This window comes from Sander vitreus, chromosome 15, assembly GCF_031162955.1.
Source record: "Sander vitreus isolate 19-12246 chromosome 15, sanVit1, whole genome shotgun sequence".
Taxonomy (NCBI): domain Eukaryota; kingdom Metazoa; phylum Chordata; class Actinopteri; order Perciformes; family Percidae; genus Sander; species Sander vitreus.
Window position 1 is genome coordinate 26068651 of NC_135869.1, and position 21641 is coordinate 26090291.

The 21641-nt window shown below is 41.7% G+C and overlaps 3 protein-coding genes across 5 annotated transcripts in view; 2 read left to right on the top strand and 1 right to left on the bottom strand.

Moving 5' to 3' along the window:
- The window catches only part of tcf20 (transcription factor 20), a 15435-nt gene extending 14802 nt beyond the window's left edge, over nt 1-633 (top strand). For both annotated transcript variants that reach the window (XM_078269544.1, XM_078269546.1), the window contains exon 5: nt 227-633. In XM_078269544.1, coding sequence (XP_078125670.1) covers nt 227-231 — 5 coding nt within the window. In that variant the 3' untranslated portion in view covers nt 232-633. The remainder of the gene's footprint in view (nt 1-226) is intronic.
- Nucleotides 634-1534: 901 nt separating this feature from the next.
- Nucleotides 1535-13259, top strand: gsg1 (germ cell associated 1). 2 transcript variants are annotated; one of them, XM_078269549.1, is made up of 6 exons: nt 1535-3292; nt 3946-4272; nt 9202-9249; nt 9356-9520; nt 10009-10120; nt 11377-13259. In XM_078269549.1, exons 2-6 carry the CDS (start codon nt 3975-3977, stop codon nt 11840-11842), a joined length of 1089 nt encoding a protein of 362 aa, XP_078125675.1. In that variant the 5' UTR covers nt 1535-3292; nt 3946-3974; the 3' UTR covers nt 11843-13259. The 2 variants fall into 2 exon arrangements, with proteins under 2 accessions (XP_078125675.1, XP_078125676.1); XM_078269550.1 differs by having other exon boundaries at nt 1535-4272.
- Nucleotides 13260-13814: 555 nt separating this feature from the next.
- Nucleotides 13815-20338, bottom strand: emp1b (epithelial membrane protein 1b). Its single transcript, XM_078269553.1, has 5 exons — nt 20228-20338; nt 18135-18222; nt 17242-17350; nt 15890-16030; nt 13815-15303 (listed from the first exon to the last, which is right to left on the bottom strand). The coding sequence occupies exons 2-5, from the start codon at nt 18210-18212 to the stop codon at nt 15143-15145; spliced, it is 489 nt and encodes a 162-aa protein (XP_078125679.1). The 5' UTR covers nt 18213-18222; nt 20228-20338; the 3' UTR covers nt 13815-15142.
- Nucleotides 20339-21641: the final 1303 nt, after the last annotated feature.

Genomic DNA, 21641 nt, shown 5'->3' on the forward strand with positions numbered 1-21641 from the left:
TGAAAGTTTGACTCAGGTACATTCACAAAAAGACCCTAGGTTGCATTTTGGCGCGAGATACGCTTTAACCATGTGTAGCCATATATAATAATATGGACGAGGTGACGCATCGGAATATTGAATCGATTTGAATCGTTGACAGGATAATCGCAATCGAATCGTGACCCCAGTGAAGATTCCCACCCCTAATACTAACCTCAACTTGTTTGTGTTTTCCCTTTCCTAGGTTAGTTTGGACAATAGAAGACTGAGAAATGAGACGTGTTTGCGAAGCAGCCCCAAATGTGAAAGGACAGGACTGTGACGGAGAACAACAAAAGGGAATGTACAATTTCTCAACGGGAATCAGCATTATTTACATTAAAGACAACGGAGAAAAAGATTTTTGTTCCTAAGAGAATTGTTGCTCTTTACTTAAAAGCAGAAAAAGAAAAAAAAACATGGACATGCAACATAGAGGAACGGAGCTACAGGTAAAAGGAAAAAAAACCCAACAAAGATCGATGTGGGATCAAATGAGACGTCAAAACTGATGGAGGAACTTTTCTGTAGAGAACAAAAGAACACACTTCCTCTCTAGGCTTACTTTGATTTTCCTCTGACACACTTAACGTGTAAAACTCTTGCTTATCATCATCTGTATTATCATTTACCTGTGTTTTTAGGTGGTTTTTTTTGGTTGCTTTGAAGAGGCGTATTGGGAGCAAGTGGGGTGTCGAACCCAGACAAGATGAGGAGAGAATTTTGTATCCTCTCACAAGCAGTATTTTTTATTTTATGATATAAGGATGACCACAGTTCTTATTTTAGTCCTCATTATTATTTTGTATCCTCATCCGTATTTACTCATGAAAATGAAATGGATGTATCTCACTTTATATTCAGTCAACCCATGAATTGGATTTGATTTTTTTTTTTTTTTTTTTTTCCTTTCATTCCTGGAGAGGGAGGAGCCAGAGTGATGTTGTCTGGAATGTCAGGGTCGAGTTTGCCACAAAGACATTATTGCCTTGGAGAACGGACATCTGTTGCCTTTCAAAAGTCACGTGTATTAGTGATAAGTGAGTTTGTGTGTGTGTGTGTGTGTGTGTGTGTGTGTGTGTGAGAGAGAGAGAGAGTGTGAGTGAGTGAGCGAGTGAGAGAGAGAGAAAGAAAGAGAAACTGAAAAAAAAATGCCGATATCTGGGTCTTTGATTCCATTTTTGGTCCTTTTTGAAAAGTGTTCTTATTTTTCATCACGGGGGTTTTTACGGTACAGATAGTATTCATGAAAAATGCGATGGACACAAGCTTATTTTTTAAGAACAAATGTTCGTAATGTGCAAAAAGAAGGGCCGAGCCTTGTAAGAGGAGGAGATAACACTATGAACTAATGCGTGTCCGCCATCTTTAACTGTGCTGACGGGGAAAAGATGGAGCGGACACTGAAGCGTTTTCGTTTGTTGAACTGTGTACTGTGTGCACCAGTGCTACATAGGAAGTCGCGTTTGACTGACAGGTGTCAGTCCCTCATTCAGTGATGAAAGCATTTTTGGGGAACTGGAACCTTTGGAGAGGGTGTCATATGAACAGCTGTGATTGGCCAACCCTACTGGCCAATGGGGAGTAAGCCTTACCAAGTACTTCTGAATGATTTCATTCTTTAGTGGCACAGCAGCGATTTGATCGGGAGATGCAAAATCCATTCAAAAGAAGCATTGCCATAAAATTTAAAAAGTGAGTCGTACATGGTGTTGTCTTTATCATTTTTTATTGTTATTCTTGTAAAAAAAAAAAAGAAAAAAAAAGTCAAGCTGAGAAGACAGTTAAACTAAAACCATGCTGTATTAGAAACCTGTCAATATGTATATGAATTATGAATACACTTAAAAAATGCTTCAAGCACGCTCCTCTTCTTATTTCTAAAACTATTTTTTGGTCGCCTTTGTTGTACTGATAAAACCACCTGTTTTAGTTTTCATCTGACATTTCTTTGCCCGGTTTTCTTTACCACTTTACTTCTTTCTGCCTTTTCAGTGTGAGGGCAGTGCATAACTCATAACCATTCTGTCTTTAGGAGAGCGGTTATGAATGCACTCTCGAGTCTAGAACATGTTCTGTGTTCCTGTCGGTGTCACGCTGAACATTTTTACTTAAGGAAACAAGCTGCTTCAATGTAAAAATAGAAAACTAAAATGTCTGATTTAGCGGAGGGAAAAGTTGAAACCTGTTAAAATGCAATGGTCCTGGAATATGAAAGCAGATCTTCAAAATTTTAAACATGGTGGCATTTATATGATCGGGTGAAGTTTGTGCGTTTTTTCTTTGTCATAAATGAAACTAAAACTAAAGATTTAAAGTGCTCATATCATGCTCATTTTCAGGTTCATAAATGTATTTAGAGGTTATATCAGAATAGGTTAACATGGTTTAATTTTCAAAAAACATTTTTGTCATACTGCACATTGCATTGCAGCTCCTCCCGCTCTCTGTTTTAGCTAGTAGAGAAGTCTTTGTTACACTTGACTTGAAGGTATCTACGTAAGAGTGACGTGACACTGCCATGAACGTGTCATAAACGTTTATGACCTAACGCTTCTGTCATTAAGCGTCATTCGGTTTTTGTCATGACAGGTTAGGGTTCATGTGTCGTGACCGTGTCATGTGTTCATGACAGTGTCATGTCACTCTTATGTAGATATCTTCAAGTAAAGTGTTACCGAAGTCTTACATCGGTTAGATTGCTCCAAAGAGATGCCCCCCTCTGTGTTTCAGTGTATATTGGTTAAGGGTCACAAAGTTGTCACTTAAAATTGGTGCATACATATGGTATTGCAAAGCAATACTATCCAAGTAATAGTGTTTAGCTGGCATAGTTATTCACCATTTCAAATTCATGTTGATCTTCACATCAAAACAGTGGGTGCTGCATGCTTTTACAGGCTGGATAGAATTGGAAGAGGGCAGATAAGAGGAGGAGGAGAAATGGATGAAATAGATCAAAATGAGTCTAGGAATCATAATGAAAACAGATGGAACAGAGTTATCTGGCTTGGATTTATACGGCTGGATTAAAGAAGTGGGTGGGTGTGGGTGTTTGTGCACTATGCTCTCAGTTGTGTCTGACTGACAGTCACTCTGCTCGCAGAGGTCAGTGTGACGGCCAAAGTCCTCCATCACTCTCACCATGTGATGAAGAGTGAAAGGGAGCGCAGACAGGTTGGGGAGCACGGCCTGCTGTTTGTTTCACCTTCCACGCTGAACCCGACGAGAGAACTGTGGACAAAGTACGAAGTAAGAGAAGCCGAAGGAGGTGAGTGCTTTCTTTTCTCCTTGCTTCAAATTCACTGCTCTGACATCAAGTGCACAGAAGTATTGGTTTGAGTGTCTGTCGCCTGGAGAGGTTCCATGGCGACAGCAATTTTCACCTATTTTCCTCTGATTCCGCCATTTGTCTTCCCACCAATTACTGTGCTGATTTTCTGTCACCGTCTTTTTGTTCTTTTAATGTGATTAGTTATGTAAAACCACTGGCTCCCCCGCACCTTCTCTTTCAAACACCTTCGCTAATCATCTCAGGTAATTGGGCAGAGATGCTTCTCCTTGGAAACTAGGAACATGCTGGTGATATTTTTAGTGACAGTCAAGAATGGAGGTGTACCATATGGAAGGTTAGGGCCACGTGACATTTTTATTTGAGTTCTGAGTTAAAAGTCAGAATTCTTACTTTTTTTCTCAGAATTCAGACTCTTTTTAAAGTCAAAGGAAATAGTTTTACTTTTTTCTCAGAATTCTGACTTTCTTCTGACATTTTTCACATGTGGCCCTAATCCTCTTCCGTAGTAAGTCAAGTAGAACAAAAATGATATTCCGATATTCCCTTGTCAGACATTTAACATACACTGCTGACATGCTACTTTTTGACAATGTTTTGAATACTTGTCTCCATCCTTACCATTCCTCCAGCAGCCCAAGCCCCCGTTTAAAACCCCTGCATGATGGCGTTCTTGCAGCAGATTCGCTCCCCTCGCCTCTCCTTCATCCAGACTGTTGTGTCTCTCATCACGGGGGGCGTTGCCCTCATGTCCTCCTACTGGTGCGTGGGTAAACAGAAGGTGCCCAAGCCACTCTGTTCGCCCATCAAGCAGAGCAAATGCATCCCCGTTCCCGGCGTCACCAACTCCTCCACCATCCAGTTCTCCTGGGAGACGGGGGACGACCGCTTCGTCTTCCCCACCTTCCACACTGGCCTGTTCCTCATCTGTGAGGAGAACATCTACACAGACGCGTGGGGTAAGAGAGGAACATAGGTAGAAATATAGAAACATATTCTTGATTTATGTAGGACTGCTTGAGAAAACAAAAGAGGAAATTAGTGGTGTAGTCTAAGTATTGTAGTGGTTATACTGTACTGTATATTGGCCAGAATCTGCCTTTTGGTGGGGGGGGTCTGGGTCTCCTCCCTCAGGGAAATTTTGAGCATAAACAACTTCATTTCCTGTATTCGGATACACTTTTATGCACCAATTTACGGTGGTAATACCTTTTATTTAGCCTATGCGAAGAAGAAAAACACAGATGACAATTCAAAATATATCAAAAATATAATGGAAAGTATGTTGTTGCGTGTCATTGAGCTTTTTTAAGTTGGTATATGTAAATCCTGGAGCTTTCCTAGTGGGTATACTGTGTATCATGTAGACTACACCGCTGGAGGAAATGTGTCTGAAAAGGTAACAATGTGACAGGAAATAAATCCCCTGTCCAGTCAGCTGAAATTACAACACAAACCTGCTCTCAAAAGATCATTGATGGGCGGCCCTCATTTACAATGACATCGAGTCAAATTACAAAAACAAAGCACAACAACACAGAAAAGAAGGCACACCATCATAATGATCATCTGAATTTGGAAGACAAATAATTGGATAAATAAATAAGGATAATTGGATGCATGCCAAAGAAAGTGAAATGATGTAAAGCAATTACAAGTAGAAGTTTGGAGGTTTAAAACTAGATTTCTATATTGTCCAAAAGGCATAAAATGACTTGATTTTAAGGAAGTGATGTCACAGTTGCTCGGGTTCTTTCAAACGGGGGGGAAAAAAGCCCAGATGTGTCACACTAGTGACCCCGAAAAGGGTTAAGCAGGTAGAGGATATTAATAAATGAGAGAACACAGGATTTGTGCGAAGAAATCTACACTGAAGTGCTGACAGACCTCAGTTATACATGTAGCCATGTTTATGGTAAACAATCAGTATCACTGTAAGGGATTTCATAAGCATGCCCCTGGTCACATATGTGCTGATCAGCAGTGATGGAATGTAACTAAGTACATTCCATATGTAACTACATTTACTCAAGTACTGTACTTAAGTACAAAGGTTGAGGTACTTGTACTTTACTTGAGTCTTTTCTTTCCATGCCACTTTCTACTCCTACTTCTACTCTGCTTCATTTCAGAGAGAAATAGATTTTTCAACACAAAACACATGTAGTTTAGTTGATTGACAGAATGGTTTTCATCATTTCCAGGTTCTAAAATGTGAGTCATTTTTCTGCATCGAGCACTTTTACTTTCAATACTTTAAGCCTACATTGTGTCATTTTTTGAGTTGATTCTTAGCAAAAACCCCTTTGTTCTTTCACAAATATGTACTCATTCATGTGTAATTACTTCCACCAACTAATCAAAGTATTCTCGTAGAATCTGACATTCAGAATCATTCAGAATACATACGAGCGAGTCGCTCGAATGACGGCAGTCATGTAGCGCCTCCATCTTTAAAATACATTAGCCCATGAGGGACATACCTCGGCATTTCACCCTCTTACACCTATTGGCACCGTGACGAATGCCAGGGGGAGATTACTCGCCAGGGAAGTGAAAAAGATTAAAACGACAACGCGACAAGACCAAAGTTAATATTGGAGTGGCTAGAACAGCTGCGTGTAAACGATGGAGATACTAGGAGCTAATTTTGGGTTCGGCCACCGTAGGAGGAAGAGCTAGAAAGTAATATTCAGTTGGTTGTCATATACAATGTCAACCCTAGATGGGAGAAATTCTTACATAATGTAGGTTTAAGTACATTTTCCTGATGATACTTGCATAATTTTACTTAAGTAACATTTTCACTGCAGGACTTTTACTTGTTTTTACAGGGTGGTATTAGCACTTTTACTTAAGTAAAGGATCTGAATACTTCTTCCCCCCACTGCTGATCAGGTTGTGTGTAGTAGAGGATATTATATTCCTGAGGTGAGATCAGGACTGGCACAGAAACAGGAAGTGAAACAAACTAACTGTGGCACTAGTGCGACAGACAATGAAGTAGGTCACAGGAGGAGAGGCGAGCCAAGGCGATGATATGAATTAAGGCCACTGGTGTGTTAATTTGTATTTTGTATACAGTATGTGTGTTTGTCTGACCGAGTGTGTGTGTGTGGGTACGTGCTCGGCCCAAAGAGGATTATTATCAGTGTGTGTTCTGCTTACAGAGATTTAGACTTCAACAGCATGACTCAATTATGGATTAGAAACCCAGAGAGAGGAAGGTTAATAGGATTCCCAAACATCAGCTGGGTTTCACAGTCTCATTTGTGGCTGATTTGCAACAGATTGCAAGGATTGAGTTGGAATTTCAGCCAAAAGTTTCAACCGACTTATGAGGTCAAATACCAGTATATAAAATCAGTCAGTCAATCAGCGTTTCGGCATTAATAGGTTAGTTTGGTAATGGTCATTATGTGCCTCTGCTACAAAAGCTATACCTAAATGTCCTTCTTGTTGTATTAATGAAGGTATTTTGTTTCGTAGAATTCCAAATATCGTTGGACCAAAATTTGTGCAACTTTATTGTTTTGGTTGAACAACTGTGAACAAATCCAGACAGTTAGCTAGACTATCTGTCCAATCTGAGTTTTCTGTTGCACTTCTAAAACTACTACTGAACGTCCACATGATCTGTACAGTTAACGTTACTGATGAATTCATGGGTTAGCCCAGAGTTGTTAACCATGGTCAAAACAATCATACTAAAAATAACGTAATCTTATGTTACCCACCAAGAAGCATTAGCATTAGCTACTTGTCAACCAGCACCTTTACAGTAGGCACCAAAGCACTTTTCCTCTTCGGTCCCCCTACAGGTTGAAAGCGTAATTGTCCATTACTGTTATCATTACCATTATTCTTATGTCTCATTCGAACGAGTTGATGAACCACTGAAACGATTTTGGAAACATTATTTTAAGGTTCAAAAGAATCTTTGGTGTTGGATCGATCGATATTGAAATCAATCAATATCAATAAATAAGGTATCTGTTGCATTACTGCAAAGTGGCATGTAATCGATGACAAAACGATGCCATGTGGCAACTCCCCCCCCCCCCAAAAAAAAATCGTGATATGAACCGAATCGTGGGTTTGGTGTATCGTTACAGCCCTACCAACTTGACATTGGTAGTTTTCTCACTTTGCATTGTTTTCTCTCGAATGCTGCACACGTGTTGTCAAGTGGTTGAAAATGTTAATTTCATTTCCTTTCGCTTTGTCTGTTTGCATCTGTTTTCTTGTGTGTTGAGCTTTCAGGGCCACCATAGCTAAATATGGTATGCTGATTATTGCAGCTGTCATGTAACCCATTGGTAAACAAGCCACAAAGAAGATTAACTGCCTGCAGAAACAAAAACAGGTTGCTTCTATTTTTTTCCCCATTTGCTTCTCTTTTAATAGCCTTCCTAGCAGTGCTGGTAAGAACACATTTTAGTTTTAGGGTGAAAACAAAATACATTCATGTTGAAATTAATAAGTGAAATGAAAGACAAGACGCACTGACAAAGTCTCATTTTGTGCTGCTACTAAGATTGTTGCCGTAGGCCCCATCCTTCCAGATTTATACCAAACAAATCTCATAATCTCATCCCATCCGATTACTGCGGGCCATGTAAACACTTTTACCTCCTTCTGGTTCATTCACACAGTAATTGGATCGCAGTGGGTTCATTTAAATGCACAACAACTATATGCACAGGCTCAGTTCCTCTTGGACATGGAGAAGAAATGGTGACTATACAAATATCACTGTCACAGTGGTTACTTTTGCCACAAGCCAACGCATTCTGACAAACGGGTTCGTATGATATCGTACGAAAAGTTATGCATACCAATTCGTATGATATCCTAGGGAATTAGGCAACCCCCTGGCTGGTCACATGACAGTTAAGTTTAGCGGTCTTTACAGTTAAATTTAGCCGAGAAAAAGGTTACTGTGAGCCGGGTACAGAGCACCGTGAGGTGCTGGTCGTTTCAGAGGCCATTGCAATTGAATGTGAGCGTCATGCGGCGACGACAGTTAAGTTTAGGCACCCAAACGACTAGTTAAGATTAGAAAAACAGATTGTGCTTTAGATTAAAACACGGTCCCCTTAAAGCCATAGTGCGTAGTTTCTGTCTCCCCTAAAGGAATTGTATAGCCTGACAATGGAACTCACTATTGGCAGGGCTCAATCCGAGGGGCGGGATAAACGGTTGTCTTTCAAATTCCCTCTGCACGCAATAGGATAGAACTACAACCAACCAGAGCAACGCTAGTTGATAGATTCAACTTTTGCCGTATCCGGTCGGCAAAACTCCCAACACATCTTCCTTTTTTAAGAATGACTTCAGTGCCGTTCTTTGTTCTTTTCTCAAAGAAAAGCTGAACTCCAAGTCTTCCAGAGTCGCGGCTAAAGCTGATTCCAAAGACCGCTGTTCGCCAGCAGCAGCAGCCATCGTCTTTGTTTTCAAGTAGCAGGGAATTCACGTGGAACAGTCGCAACTCTGCCGTCATTATATTAAGCCCCGCCCACCGACTCTATACACGATGTGATTGGCCTGACTAGAGTTTGGTTTTTCCAGCTCGCAAGCCAACGGAGAGTTGGTAGACGACCCTGGCTGCAAATTACATTTGCTGCCGCTAGGGTGCATCTAGATTTCTAGGCTAGGAATTCTAAGTAATGACAACAAAACTGTCGGCGCATCCACATGATACAAGCCTTCAGTGATTGCACACGAACCATTGTGAATGGTTCATGAGAACAGCCTGCATAAGCTCCGGTGTTAACTTAACACTTTACATGGCTAATATCACCTTTTCCTGTTGGTATAAAGCTAATTTATTGTGTATGTTTGAGTTCATTTCTACTGTACATTTACATTTGTTTTTTGATTCCTAGAGGAGAAGTGTCGAGGGTTTTATATTTTGACTCCGGGATCAGAAAAAGGTAAACAGATTCATTACATTCTCTTGCGTTTTTTTTGTGCTTGACCGTAAAAAAAATCCAAACCTTTGCCAGTGTTTGTGCTCAGCCTCTTCTCCTCCCTCCACAGCAATGATGTGGCTGTCTCTATCGCTGGAGATCATGTATGTCGGGCTGCTGTTAATCAGCTGCACGCTGCTGTCCGTGCAGTTGTGTATCCGGACCTGTTGCCCCTCCACGCAGCACTGGGGCCAGCTGCTCAACGCTTTCGCTGCTGTCTTCACAGTCCTCGGAGGTACAGCTTGTACTTTGGATACATACAGTAGTTGAATAAGACTTTAATAAAAACAGAGAACGACCAGTGTTACCAGTTTCCTTTCGCTGATAGCTGATGATTTAGGTGATAGCTGGAAAAGAAAAATTAAAAACTAATGTGTATATGTATGTGTATGCATGTGTATATAGGTATACATGTGTATATGGGTATGTAAGTAGGTATATATGCATGTATGTGTAAGTATACATGTATGAATAGGTGAAGAATTAAATTGTTTGTATAAAACTAAAGTTGAAAAGTAGAAAAAGGGGGTAGGGCCAGGAAAAACTTACTACCTACCCTTTTTGAACATGAAAATCCTTATTTGAATCTTTTACAATCATCTTGAAAGATATGTTTGCTGAATATTTAGTTCTTGTGTGGTTTTCTTGCTTGTACTGACATGTAGATGAAACCTTTAAATGATGTAACCAGTTTGGTATATATTCCTCCCTCTGTGTTCCCAGGTCTGCTTGGGATGGTGGGTCACATGATGTTCATGCAGGTGTTTCAGACCACCGCCTCAATGGGACCAGAAGACTTCAAACCTCACAGCTACGGCTACTCCTGGGCGTTCTAGTGAGTTCATTAAAAACACTGTACTGAACACTTAGGGCCCTGTCCTGCACCCGGCCCAGCGCGGCACAAAGCCCGACCCAAGTGTCTTTGCTAGTTTAAGACCGACGCAGTTGTCAGTTTCCCGTCCAGCGACCGCGTCGTTTAAATAGAAAATGCATCTGCGCCCATCTGTGCGCCCATGGGCGTGCTAGTCTTACAGGGAGGTGTGTTCAGGTGCATTCTGGGCGTGCTGGTCTTACAGGGAGGTGTGTTCAGGTGAATTTTTGGCGTATTGCTATCTTGAGGAAGCGGGAAATGATCGTGCCATTGATCAACAAAAACCTGGTCTAAAGTCAATAACGCAGCATTTCATTGTTATTTTAACAGAGCATTAGTAAAATGCTCCTAGGCTCGTGCACAGCGTGCACACACTATGCTTGTTACACACATAATGCTTGTTACACACACAGAAGATTACAAATAAAAATATTACGGTGCAAATCCTCCATCATAATAGCAATGCTCCAAGGTCCAAACGCGCCTGGCTTTTAAAGGGAATGGGAGATGATCTCTGATTGGTTTATTGCATGTTACGCCCCAAAACACACCTCTGATTAATAAAGACACTAAGTACAACCCTGTTGAACCATGCGCCCGGCGCACAGACCCTTTTTTCCGCCGTCAAACTAGCAAAACTGGATTTGGACACGCCCTAAACGCACCTGCCCCAGGCGCTTCACGCCGTGTGCTTAAATCGTTACAATAGGGCCATTAAGTACATACACATGGTGCCTGACTGAAACTGCACCGAGTCCAGCAAGCCATACAACAATATAGGTTGTGTATTCCTACCCTCTCATGTGACCCACAGGATCGTTTTTCGTCCTCGTATCTTAACCAGAGAACGTAACGGTCGCGGTTTTAAACATGTTGTTCGTTTTGAAACGGTCGCAGTTTGGTTAGTTTTAAGCACCAAAACTACAAAGTTAAGTTTAGAAAAAGATCATGGTTTTTTGATGATGATGATGATTTATTTCGGTTAACATACATGAAAGAAACAATTATTTCCCACAACTTGCCACCGTATCTAACCGAAAAAGCAGCAAAGCAGCACATATCTCTCCGCTGGGAGCTGTGCTTGTCTCTTTTTCTTGAAAAAGAAGAAAGTGATGTTCTTCAAGTTTTCCCCTCAAGTCAAAGTCTAAATGGGCCGAGTATATTTCAACACTGAAACACAAGCGAACCACCTGCTTCCTGTTTCTCTCTGTCTCCGTCAGCGTGGCCTGGTTTGCCTTCACTGTCTGCATGTCCGCCGGTGTCTCCACCCTGAACAACTACACCAAGAAGGTCCTGATGGTGGGGCCCAGACGCGGCTCCAGCCTCAACGCCTGCAGCTTTAACTTCGTGGGGCTCCTGCCACCTCATTACACCCCTGCCAACCCAGGCCTCACCCTGGCCTGTCCCTTGTCTCCCCCCCGGATCTCCCATTTGTCTCCCTACTACGAGCCCCCGACGGCAGCGTCACGGGCCTCCGGTCCGAGGCTCACGCACTCCCACTCCCTGCCTCTCCCCCACTCCAACTCCTTCCCTCCACCCCCCTCCCACCCTGCGCCTGCATCCCCGTTCCACCGCCTCTCGCTCCCCTTTCCGTCTACGTCACACACCCCGTCCGTCTCCGTCCACCTGCGCCTGCCGGGACACCAGGAGAGCCATTACGAGCCGGAGGACTACAGCCCACTTTGAACCAGCGGAGTCTTTCTTCTGTCTTGGCAATGCAGTGTAATGTTTGCTTTAGTCTGAATTAAAAATGGTCCAGTGACCCAATGAATCCAGGTAATCAGCTGTGATAACAATCACTCAGTTCTAATAGAGAAGGAAAGTGGGTTACACTTTACTTGAAGGTACCTACACAAGAGTGACATGACACTGTCATGAACGTGTCATAAACATTATAAACAAGTCATAAACGTTTATGATATAACGCTTCTGTCAGTAAGTGTCATATGGTTTTTGTCATGACAGGTTAGGGTTAGTTAGGTTTAGGGTTCATGTGTCATGACAGTGTCATGTCACTCTTACCCCCGATTTCCACCAACTGCGGAATGGCTGTGGATCTGCTCCGGGACATCCGGTTAATTTTCAAAATAAAATACACCGTGCTCACTAGGGGTGTAAGAAAAAATCGATACACTTGAGTATCGCGATATTTTGCGATACTGTATCGATTTTCAAAAAGGCAATATTGATTTTTTTTTTTTAAACGTTAAATGTTTAAAAATATTCATGTAAGACAGTGGTTGGCGTTTATGTTGTGTTTAAACCCCCTACAGCTAGATGGCTATGCTGAGACACACCACTAGTGTCCTGGCCTAACAGTGCCTAGCAGTGCCTGACTTTTTGCTAGAAGCTAACAACGTAGCTATGGCTGAACTTTGGCCTACTTTAGCATATAAACATTAGCTCACTAAGAACCTGGGAACCACAATCCCAAACTGGCAGTTTGATTTTCTGTGTACTGAATTGTTTACCTAAACTTTTATGAACATCATGTCTTTTTTTAAATATTAGTTTTTCTAAAATTATACTTTAAAAAAATCCCAATATATCGCCTTACGCACAGTATCGAAATATATTGCAATATATTGAATCGTGACCCATGTATCGTGATACGTATCGTATCGCCAGATTCTTGCCAACACACAGCCCTAGTGCTCACGGCGGATGATATTTCCCTGCACTACAACTTGGAAGCGTCATAATGGGCGGCGACAGGCCTGAAGTCAAGTTTGTGGTTCTGTTTATAGAAACTACATCCTGTTATACCGCGCGATAATACGTGAATTCGCAAGATCTCGTGGGTCCTCGTGACTTCAGCTGTCAGGCATGGCCGCAGCCGTTCCGCGACAAATCCGCATCTGGTGGGTATTGAAGGACGGCGGATCACGGAGCCGATCCGCAGACGTTCCGCAGTCTGTTCAGTCAAGTGGAAATTGCGGGTTATGTAGATACCTTCAAGGCGGAAAGTGTAACAACCATTGTTGACTGCTGGCTGTTTGAAACATTTCACTGCTTTTTATCTGCAAGTCTCCAATAAAAAAAAAATCATTCTAATAAATTAGCCAATAGATCATAATTAAATACATTTACAACTATCCTTGCTCCTAATCATGACAAATGGACATGAAACAAAAAAAACTTCTTTTTAACTAGTTTTAATATTGTAAAAATCAAGTTTTAATGACGTAAAAATCATTGTCACTGTCATTGATAACGGGGAAAGAAGAAAAGTAAAAAATAAAACAGCGTTAGACATACAGATGCACTATGGGAAATGGAAAATATTTACATAGGCCTACTATATCTCACACTTTAAGAGTCAAGGCAGTTGCCTTTCTGTCACACAGAGCTGACATTACTGGATTAACAGTCAGACAAAAGATGCAATTAGTGGATTTAGGTAAAATGGCAAGTTTGATACATACTCGGTTAATGGAACTCAAAATCTCTAAAGTATTGTGTTTGCTGCATTAAGAATAGACCGAAAAGAAAATAATGTTAAGTCCTACTACTTCTTTGGGGTTCATTACTCGGACATATTTGGAAGAAAAAGCTCTGTATTGTAGTGTAAGACTTTGTATATGATTTGGCTTTTGCACTTCCACACTCTTAACTCCAGTTTGATGTCTTCCTACTCACAAATAATTACAAAACAAACTCACGCTGTATGATTTTATATTTTACATCATCACATATTCTCATTAGATCACACACAAATCTGTAACAGCTGACATATGAATGTTTTTTTTTTCAAGACTTTAAACTTGCACAGCTTTGCCAATCGATGCCATCACGTCGTAGTAACACTCTGTTTGATTAGCGTTGCATTATATGACGTTAAAACCAGAGACAATAAAATCCATGAACTAACAATAAAATAACAAGGAAAAAAAATAAAAAAATAAACTAAAATCGTAAACTCTGCCCATTTTATCCAACACTAAATATCCATATGTAAATGTACATTACAAAACAAAAAGGGCCACAGATTTTACTCTTCGACCTGCTTTTGTTAAAAAAGCGGAAATATTGATAGATCTTAATTTATCAGAGCATTTTATATCGTCAGGCAAAATCTGTTCAGTTAATAACAAAAATATTCTTAATGCTTGGAAATCCAGCCCAAACTCTGGGTTGAAAATACACTCAAATACAACTGTGATTGATTGAGCTTGCCTTTTACTGCCGAAATATCCCAAACACTCCTAAGGCTGTGTTCACACTTGGCGTCTTTTTTTACAAGAAAAAGGTGACTAGAGCACTTTTATAGTAAAAAAAAGAAAAAAAAAGAAAGCTGGCAGCATTTTGGTTCCAAAAAGCAGCTGAGAGCGTCTTTTGTTGCTATAACAACAGCTACTGCTAAAGTATCCTAGCTAGAGCGCTATGAGGAGCGGTGCTAACGTTAGATAAAACAAAGCAGTGGAGCCAGCTAGAGAAAGAACAGAGAGAATGGTGCTAACGTTGGAGAAAACAAAGTGAGTTCCCTGTACAGGGAGCACCCAATCATATCATATAACTTGCTGTACTCCAACTTCATTTTTTCTTGTTGTGAAAACGACAGGTCTCGCTGCTGCACTTGTCATTGGTCGGCTGTCAAAAAAACACTTGACGTGCACTTTTTTTCAACTTCAAAAAGATGCCCTGAGCTGTAGAAAAAATGCGCTCAGGACTTTTTTTGAAAACAAGGTTTACTCCATAGAATTCAAATGTAAAACAGACGCTGGCAGCTTAAAAAAAGAAACCAAGAGTAAACATAGCCTACAAGTGTGAAACCCTGACTATCTGACAGTAGACTCAATCAAACACTGGTACATATTTGAGAGGATCAACAGGTTCTATCTGTAGCTGAATATACACTAGCAGCGCAAATCTGGTATGGTATAAACACTGTTTACACCATCTGTGACTAACAACCAGATTTCAGCTGAAAGAGTAGATCCAGCCAAAGGGTTTGGGGCTGGTTTGGAGCTAGCTCTAGTGTCCGTCTCACGCTGTCTTCTTGCGTAGCACAAAGTAAATGATGGAGGAGATGAACGTGATGGCGAAGGAGGTCCACGCCAGGATGTAACAGTGACCATACCAGCCGGTACTCTCGTCGAGATGAAAGCGGTCTGTGTAGATGGAGGCTGCGATCATGATGCACAGGCCTGGAGGAGAGGAGACAAGGACACATCAGTGAGGGGGGGTAGAGAAGGAGATAAATGAAGTTGTGAGGATACAGAGGGAAGACAGGGAAGAAAGACAGAGTTTCCGCGGGGCGATACAAATCTTAAAAAGTCAAAAATTTCATAATGCAAATGTTGGGCCTTAAAAAGTCTTAAATGACTGACGGCTGACGTTTTGTGTTCTAGGTCTTAAATAATTTTAAACAGGTCTTTATTTTCCAACGTCCATGCAACGATACCTCTAATGCTCTTCTTTATCCCGTGGTGTTGTCGTTCTTTTTTTGCTAGTCCAATGAGACCAACATGCAATTTATATTGCAGCCAATCAACTTTTGTGTTATTGGCGGGAGTCTCGGATTGTACCACAGATTTTATTCTACAGCTATGGGGAAGTGCAAGTCTAGCGATACTTAGCTTGAAAAAACTTAGTTGACTAAAGGTCTTAATTTTCATTCATAATGGTCTTAAAAAGGTCTTAAAAAGTCTTACATTTGACTTGGTGAAACCTGCAGAAACTCTGGAAAGAGGGAAGAGAGAGGGAAATAAACGACAAAACAAAGATACTCACAGGCGAGGAGCTGAAAGACGCCGGAGATGGTGAACCTCTGTCCTTTCTGGAGGGTGAAGAGCTGAGCCACGAACACAAAGATGCCCAGGCCGGAGAATATACATGCTAGCACTGAGCTGGCCTGCACTGCCTGGAGGTAATCTGCAGGGGGAGACAGAGAGACCAACACAATGATGTCATGTGATGTGATGTGATGTGATGGGGGGGTATCCTAAATATGTGCTAAACATCATACTTGACAAACCCAGGACATGCCGCAGTGACTCTGTATTTCTGTAAAAATCTGGTCAGACAGTTGCTCAATGGCAGGAATGTTACATTCACACACCGCAAGGATTTTAAAACACACTGATCACACCACGGAAAGACAAACAATAGCTTTGTATGGTTTGATGGTCCAAAAGTTATATCAAAGTATAAGCAAAACTACCGTGTACCCCATCACTACGCATCAACATACATAAGGCTCAGGAGATAAACACAAGTCATTACTTTACTTTACGTTTTTGCTACACAATCTTTATCTCTTTGTTATATGGAAGCATCATTTTGGAGCTATACAGGTCTTAATTTGCAATGCGAAAATAATAATTTGGATAACTGCAAACTCATTGTATGTCCCCAATCCATCTACATGCACATGTTCTGGGTGGATGTCAGAAGAAATAAATACTATAAAATGACATTCTAGCTACATGTTTGTACAATATACCACTTTCATATCACTTGAAGGTTTGTTTTATTTAATGTGTAGAAAAAGGTAAAGTCAGGCACCAATCAGGATTGAACAATATTTGAATCAAATCAGGTGTAATCAAATCTGACCAAACCACACCCACACAGGCCTGATAAAGCCATTTTTGAGAATAGGGTATATAACCCTATAAAATATAACCCTGTCAAACAGCCCCAGACTGAAACAAGAGGTTTTCTCCCTATATGGTATGCTCATGAATATTTAGATAAGCTGTGCGCTGATTGGTTGGTTTACAACGAGCACACCCACACAGGCCTGATAAAGCCATGTTTTGAGCATTTAACTCTCAATAAATGATACCAAAAGATATCTTTTTTTCATTTTGATCTTGGTCATTAAAGCATAAATATTTACTGTTTTAGAGAAATGCTTAAAAAATTTGAAGACAGATTATCAGGGCCATGAAATGCAGTTATTATAGCCACTGGTGTAGAATTAAGGCAGTACAGTGAGTCAGAAAATCAATCAAACATTGTCGGCAAACCCTGGGTTTTACTGAGAACTAAATATGACTTTGAGTGTTTGTGGTGTACACATGGAAACAGGTTCTCCTCATAATTGCTTCTTTGCAGCGTGGCCGTTGTGTCTGGCTTACCCTCTGGGTAGAATGAACCTGTGGGAAGAGCGGTGAAGTTCCACACTCCATTTTGAAGTACCCACCGGGCCCACACATCAGTGGACACAGTTTCAGTCACCCACCAGGCCTGAGGGGAAAGGGCAGAGTGACAATATTTTACGTCTGAAATCATGTTTTCGATATGGACAACCTTCCTACATGCAACAAGGAAAAATAATGAATCAATACAAGAAGAGAGAGAGAGAAAAATGTGGAGAATTCAAAGCAGGAGTGTGTGCACACAAAGCTGCAGGTGTGTTCATCCTGGGTTCTGACATGTATTGATGGGAAGCTGCAGGCAAAGGGGCGACAATCAGAAGGAGGAATGCACATCCGACTGTCACTGTGGCATTCCACAGCTCTGGTTTGCAACATTTAAGACAACGCAGGTAAGAATCTGACATGTTTGTGTGTGTGTGTGTGTGTGTGTGTGTGTGTGTGTGTGTGTGTGTGCACCATCTGAATGCCACCTTTGCTGCAGTTTAAATGCACACACACATGCACTCGGTGACACCGGGTGACGACACCGTGGCGTGGCCGGCCCGTCTGTCACCCGGATATGTCAAATATGTGGCCCTGAGAAGACAGCGGACCATTGACATACAGTACAAAAGGAATGGCGGCCTTGAGCGATGGCCGAGAGGCGAGCAGCCAATCACTTATACGTCTTGACTCTTTGCTGTCTGTCAGCGTGCTAAGAAATGCTCATAACTCTTTAGCTCTGCCATTCTAACGCACAAAGGGGAAGTTAGGGATTATGCAGGGGGGACAATTATACCTTGGGGCTGTGAGGAAGTGTAGAGTGCCGCACTGTGACAGGTGTGTCATAATAAAATGCCCAGCAGTTAAAAACAAAGCAAAGATGTGCTTACATTGTCAATGGTGGCCACCAGGAGGAGGACGATGCCTATAATGTGAAGGAGAAAGATGCCAGCAAGGAGAATCAGCATGATGACGATGCTGCAGAGAGAGAGAGAGAGAGAGAGAGAGAGAAAAAAAAGAGGAAACTTGTTAAACCACAGGATGAATATAACTGGAGGGCTAACTGTTACCCAAGCTAATAAAACAAACACAAGCAGCTACTATGAGCAGAAAGAATCAAATAGGCCTATGGCCAATAACAAAGGCTGCACACTTCCTGCCGGGTTTCGGAAAGCCAGCCATTAATGACAGCACCAAGCACACACACACACACACACACACACACACATACAGTACATATCATCATGAACACACTCAGAGCAACAAAGCAAGGCCAAAAACCTGGCATACACTCAGGGTGTGGCTTCACAACTTCTAATTACTTTGAATTACAGCTACGCCACTCCGAGTGAAATGCCTGCAAATAGACGTCGGGATAATGTTGTTGTCGAGAGAGACACACACACACACACACACACACACACACACACACACAAATGCAGGGGTGTCGTATATTTGTGCAGACAGATTCAATTTTCAATGAATTAAATTCAAATTTTCTTCATAGTGTCAAATCATAACAGACGTTATCTCAGGACACTTTACAGATAGAGTAGGTGTAGGCCACACTCTGTAACACACTCTATGTATAGATCAGTACACAAAATCAGTTGGGAAACAGACTCTGTGAGAGAGAGTTTGTGTGTTAAGGAGGGAAGCTGATGATGATGGCGAGTTTGGGCTTGTCTTTTGCTCGGAGAACCCCGCCTTAAAATAACTGTAGACAATACCTGCTATCATAGCAGCCTAGCTGGCCCATCCCCCTGGTTACACACTTTTACACACACTATTACATTTAAGCTAACAAACTCCACTCTCCACTGTCCCTCAGGCCCCTCTACTGTAACTGCAATAGTTCTACTTCACTGGTCCCACAACAAGTGGCTTTGCCCTGACATATCACAGGTTTAAACCCTTTTTGTTTTGTGTGAGACATTCGGTCTCCTCCCAGGCAGCGCGGCAATGGTTAGGTTTAGGGTTAAGGTTAGGGTTAGCTGCCTGGAAGGTGCCGTTGGAGGCAAAAAACACCATAGAGTGTGACATTCTTAATAGTGTGTGAACTACGCGCAGCTGCATCCAGTACTGAGGCCGCACTGGGTGCTAACAGAGGAAGAGGCACATCTGGAATGTGCTGGTTCTTTTCACAGTGAGGGAGTGGTCAAGGGCTGGGTCCACACACACTCGCATGCTCGCCAGCTCACTCACACGCAACCACACACATATACAAACACGGAGCAACCAACATCTGCTTCAAACGGCTACAGTGAAGTGATAAATTGAGCTTTTAAATATTTGTATAATTTCTGTCTGAAGCTCTGAGAGCTCATACGCAGACTTATGTTGTTAAAGTTAAATGCTCAGCAGTTGCATTAATATAAAACACATTTGTGAAATACTTTGATCATATGTCTTCCAAATTCTTGCCTGACACAAGACATGCAAACTGTTGCTGCTGGGATTTTTTAGATCTGGCCTGGCTTTGGCACATTTTCCATTGCGCAAAATGGAATACATGTGGCTAAGGCTACTGTATGTTTGAGAATGCTAAAAATCCCCAAAAAGAAAGCTGGAAAGTAGTCCTGTGTGACGTGTCTTTTAAAGAAAAAAACAATATACATTCAAACAAGTGACTATAGCACTGCTTCAGGAACTGGGCACATCTGGAAAGCAGCCTCACCTGGCCAGTTAAGGTGGAGTTACTGTAATTCAATAGCAAAGTTGCCTGTAAAGGTGAACAGGTATATACGGGAGGTACACACACACACACACACACACACACACACACACACACACACACACACACACACACACACACACACACACCTGCCTTTACTCTGTGCCTCATTTGTTTTTCTTAAATAAAAAATACTGAAACAAACCTGCAGAACTATTAAAATACCACCGTTCTATCATTCTGAAGCATCTATAGAGAAATTAAACATACAGAGGGATTCAAAAAGCACAAGAAGAATCTTTGACTTACTGTTTGAAGGCTGTGTGTCTCTACAGGTCTTATTCCTCCTGCTCTCAAGATCACTAATTTCAGACTCAGAGTCTAAATGCACAAACACTAGAAACTACCCGTCCGCCCACTTTTACCCAGCCCTCTTTTTAAGACCACACCCCAGACATGCCTCTGCCTTTGCTAGATCACATAATCCCTCTTCCCCCCTACTCTACTCTTTGCTCCTTGCCCCACCCTCTCTTTTTTCTGTCTACTTTACACACATGCAAAGGCTCCGGCCAGCCACTATTTCCACAACTTTTGTGGGCAGGCAATATTTATTTTCCCTTTGTGTTCGGTGTCTCACGTCTCTCTGTCACTCAGCCCGGTGGTGGTGATTTTGGGAGGGCAGCTAATGACTCACTATGACACTAATGTTTGAGGGGGGGAACTCCCATAACATAATATTGACAATGATTGTCCATGTGCTGCCATGGTGACAGACTGCAGCCCTGGCCTAATCACAATCTCGACGTTGCTGTTATATATCACCAAACAGTCAAACTCACGTAAACACAGCACATACGGTAATAAGCACAATCATAAGTGCAGTTTTTCTTCAGAATCACCGCCCTCCTTTGTTTTCCCCGCTTTTGTGACAGAGGAAGGAGTTTCAGGATGAAGGAATGTTGTTGGTTCAGAGGAAGAAAGGGGTGGGGGCAAAATGAGTGCAAGTCCTAGCTTGAGTGAGCGCGAAGGAGGGAAGAAGAGGGAGGGGATGGGAACGGAGGGAGGAAGACAGGAAGGCAATGAGAGAGGAATTTAAAACAGGGTGTTAAAGAACATTTCACACTGCTGCAAGTTCATTAATCATTACTTCCCAACATTGTTTCATAGCTGGTGTTGATTAATATTGTCCCAATGATTCCAGTGAGTCCAACAACAGATCACATGCGTTAGTTTAGTTTGAGGGAGAATCTTTTAACAGTCCTGAGATAAATAATATCACATAATAACATCCGCATGTTCGTCATAGAGCTCAATGATTACAAATTGCGCTCTCTGTGGCAAATCACTGACGTCAATGGGGCACAGGGTAAATGTCTGAGCCCTTATCATCGCTAACCATATCTAATATATCACAAAAGGTTTCCAAAAAGCATCACACACGCTACTTTTGTCCTTAGAGAACCAGGCCAAAGAGTATAGTGTCTTACATTAGGCTCTAATGTTGTACACATCCAGAATTTTAAAAACTACTTCACAACACGGCAGGGCTGAGTGGTATGACGATACATGTATATCATCAAAACGATATAAAAATGTCTATATTTTTTCAATAACGTATTTATCGCGATGTTGAAAAACCAGCGCTACGGTAATATTTACGTCATTTGAGCGACCCTTTATGTTGTGGTCCTTGCATCCTTAGTAATACAGTAGTACTGAGTCG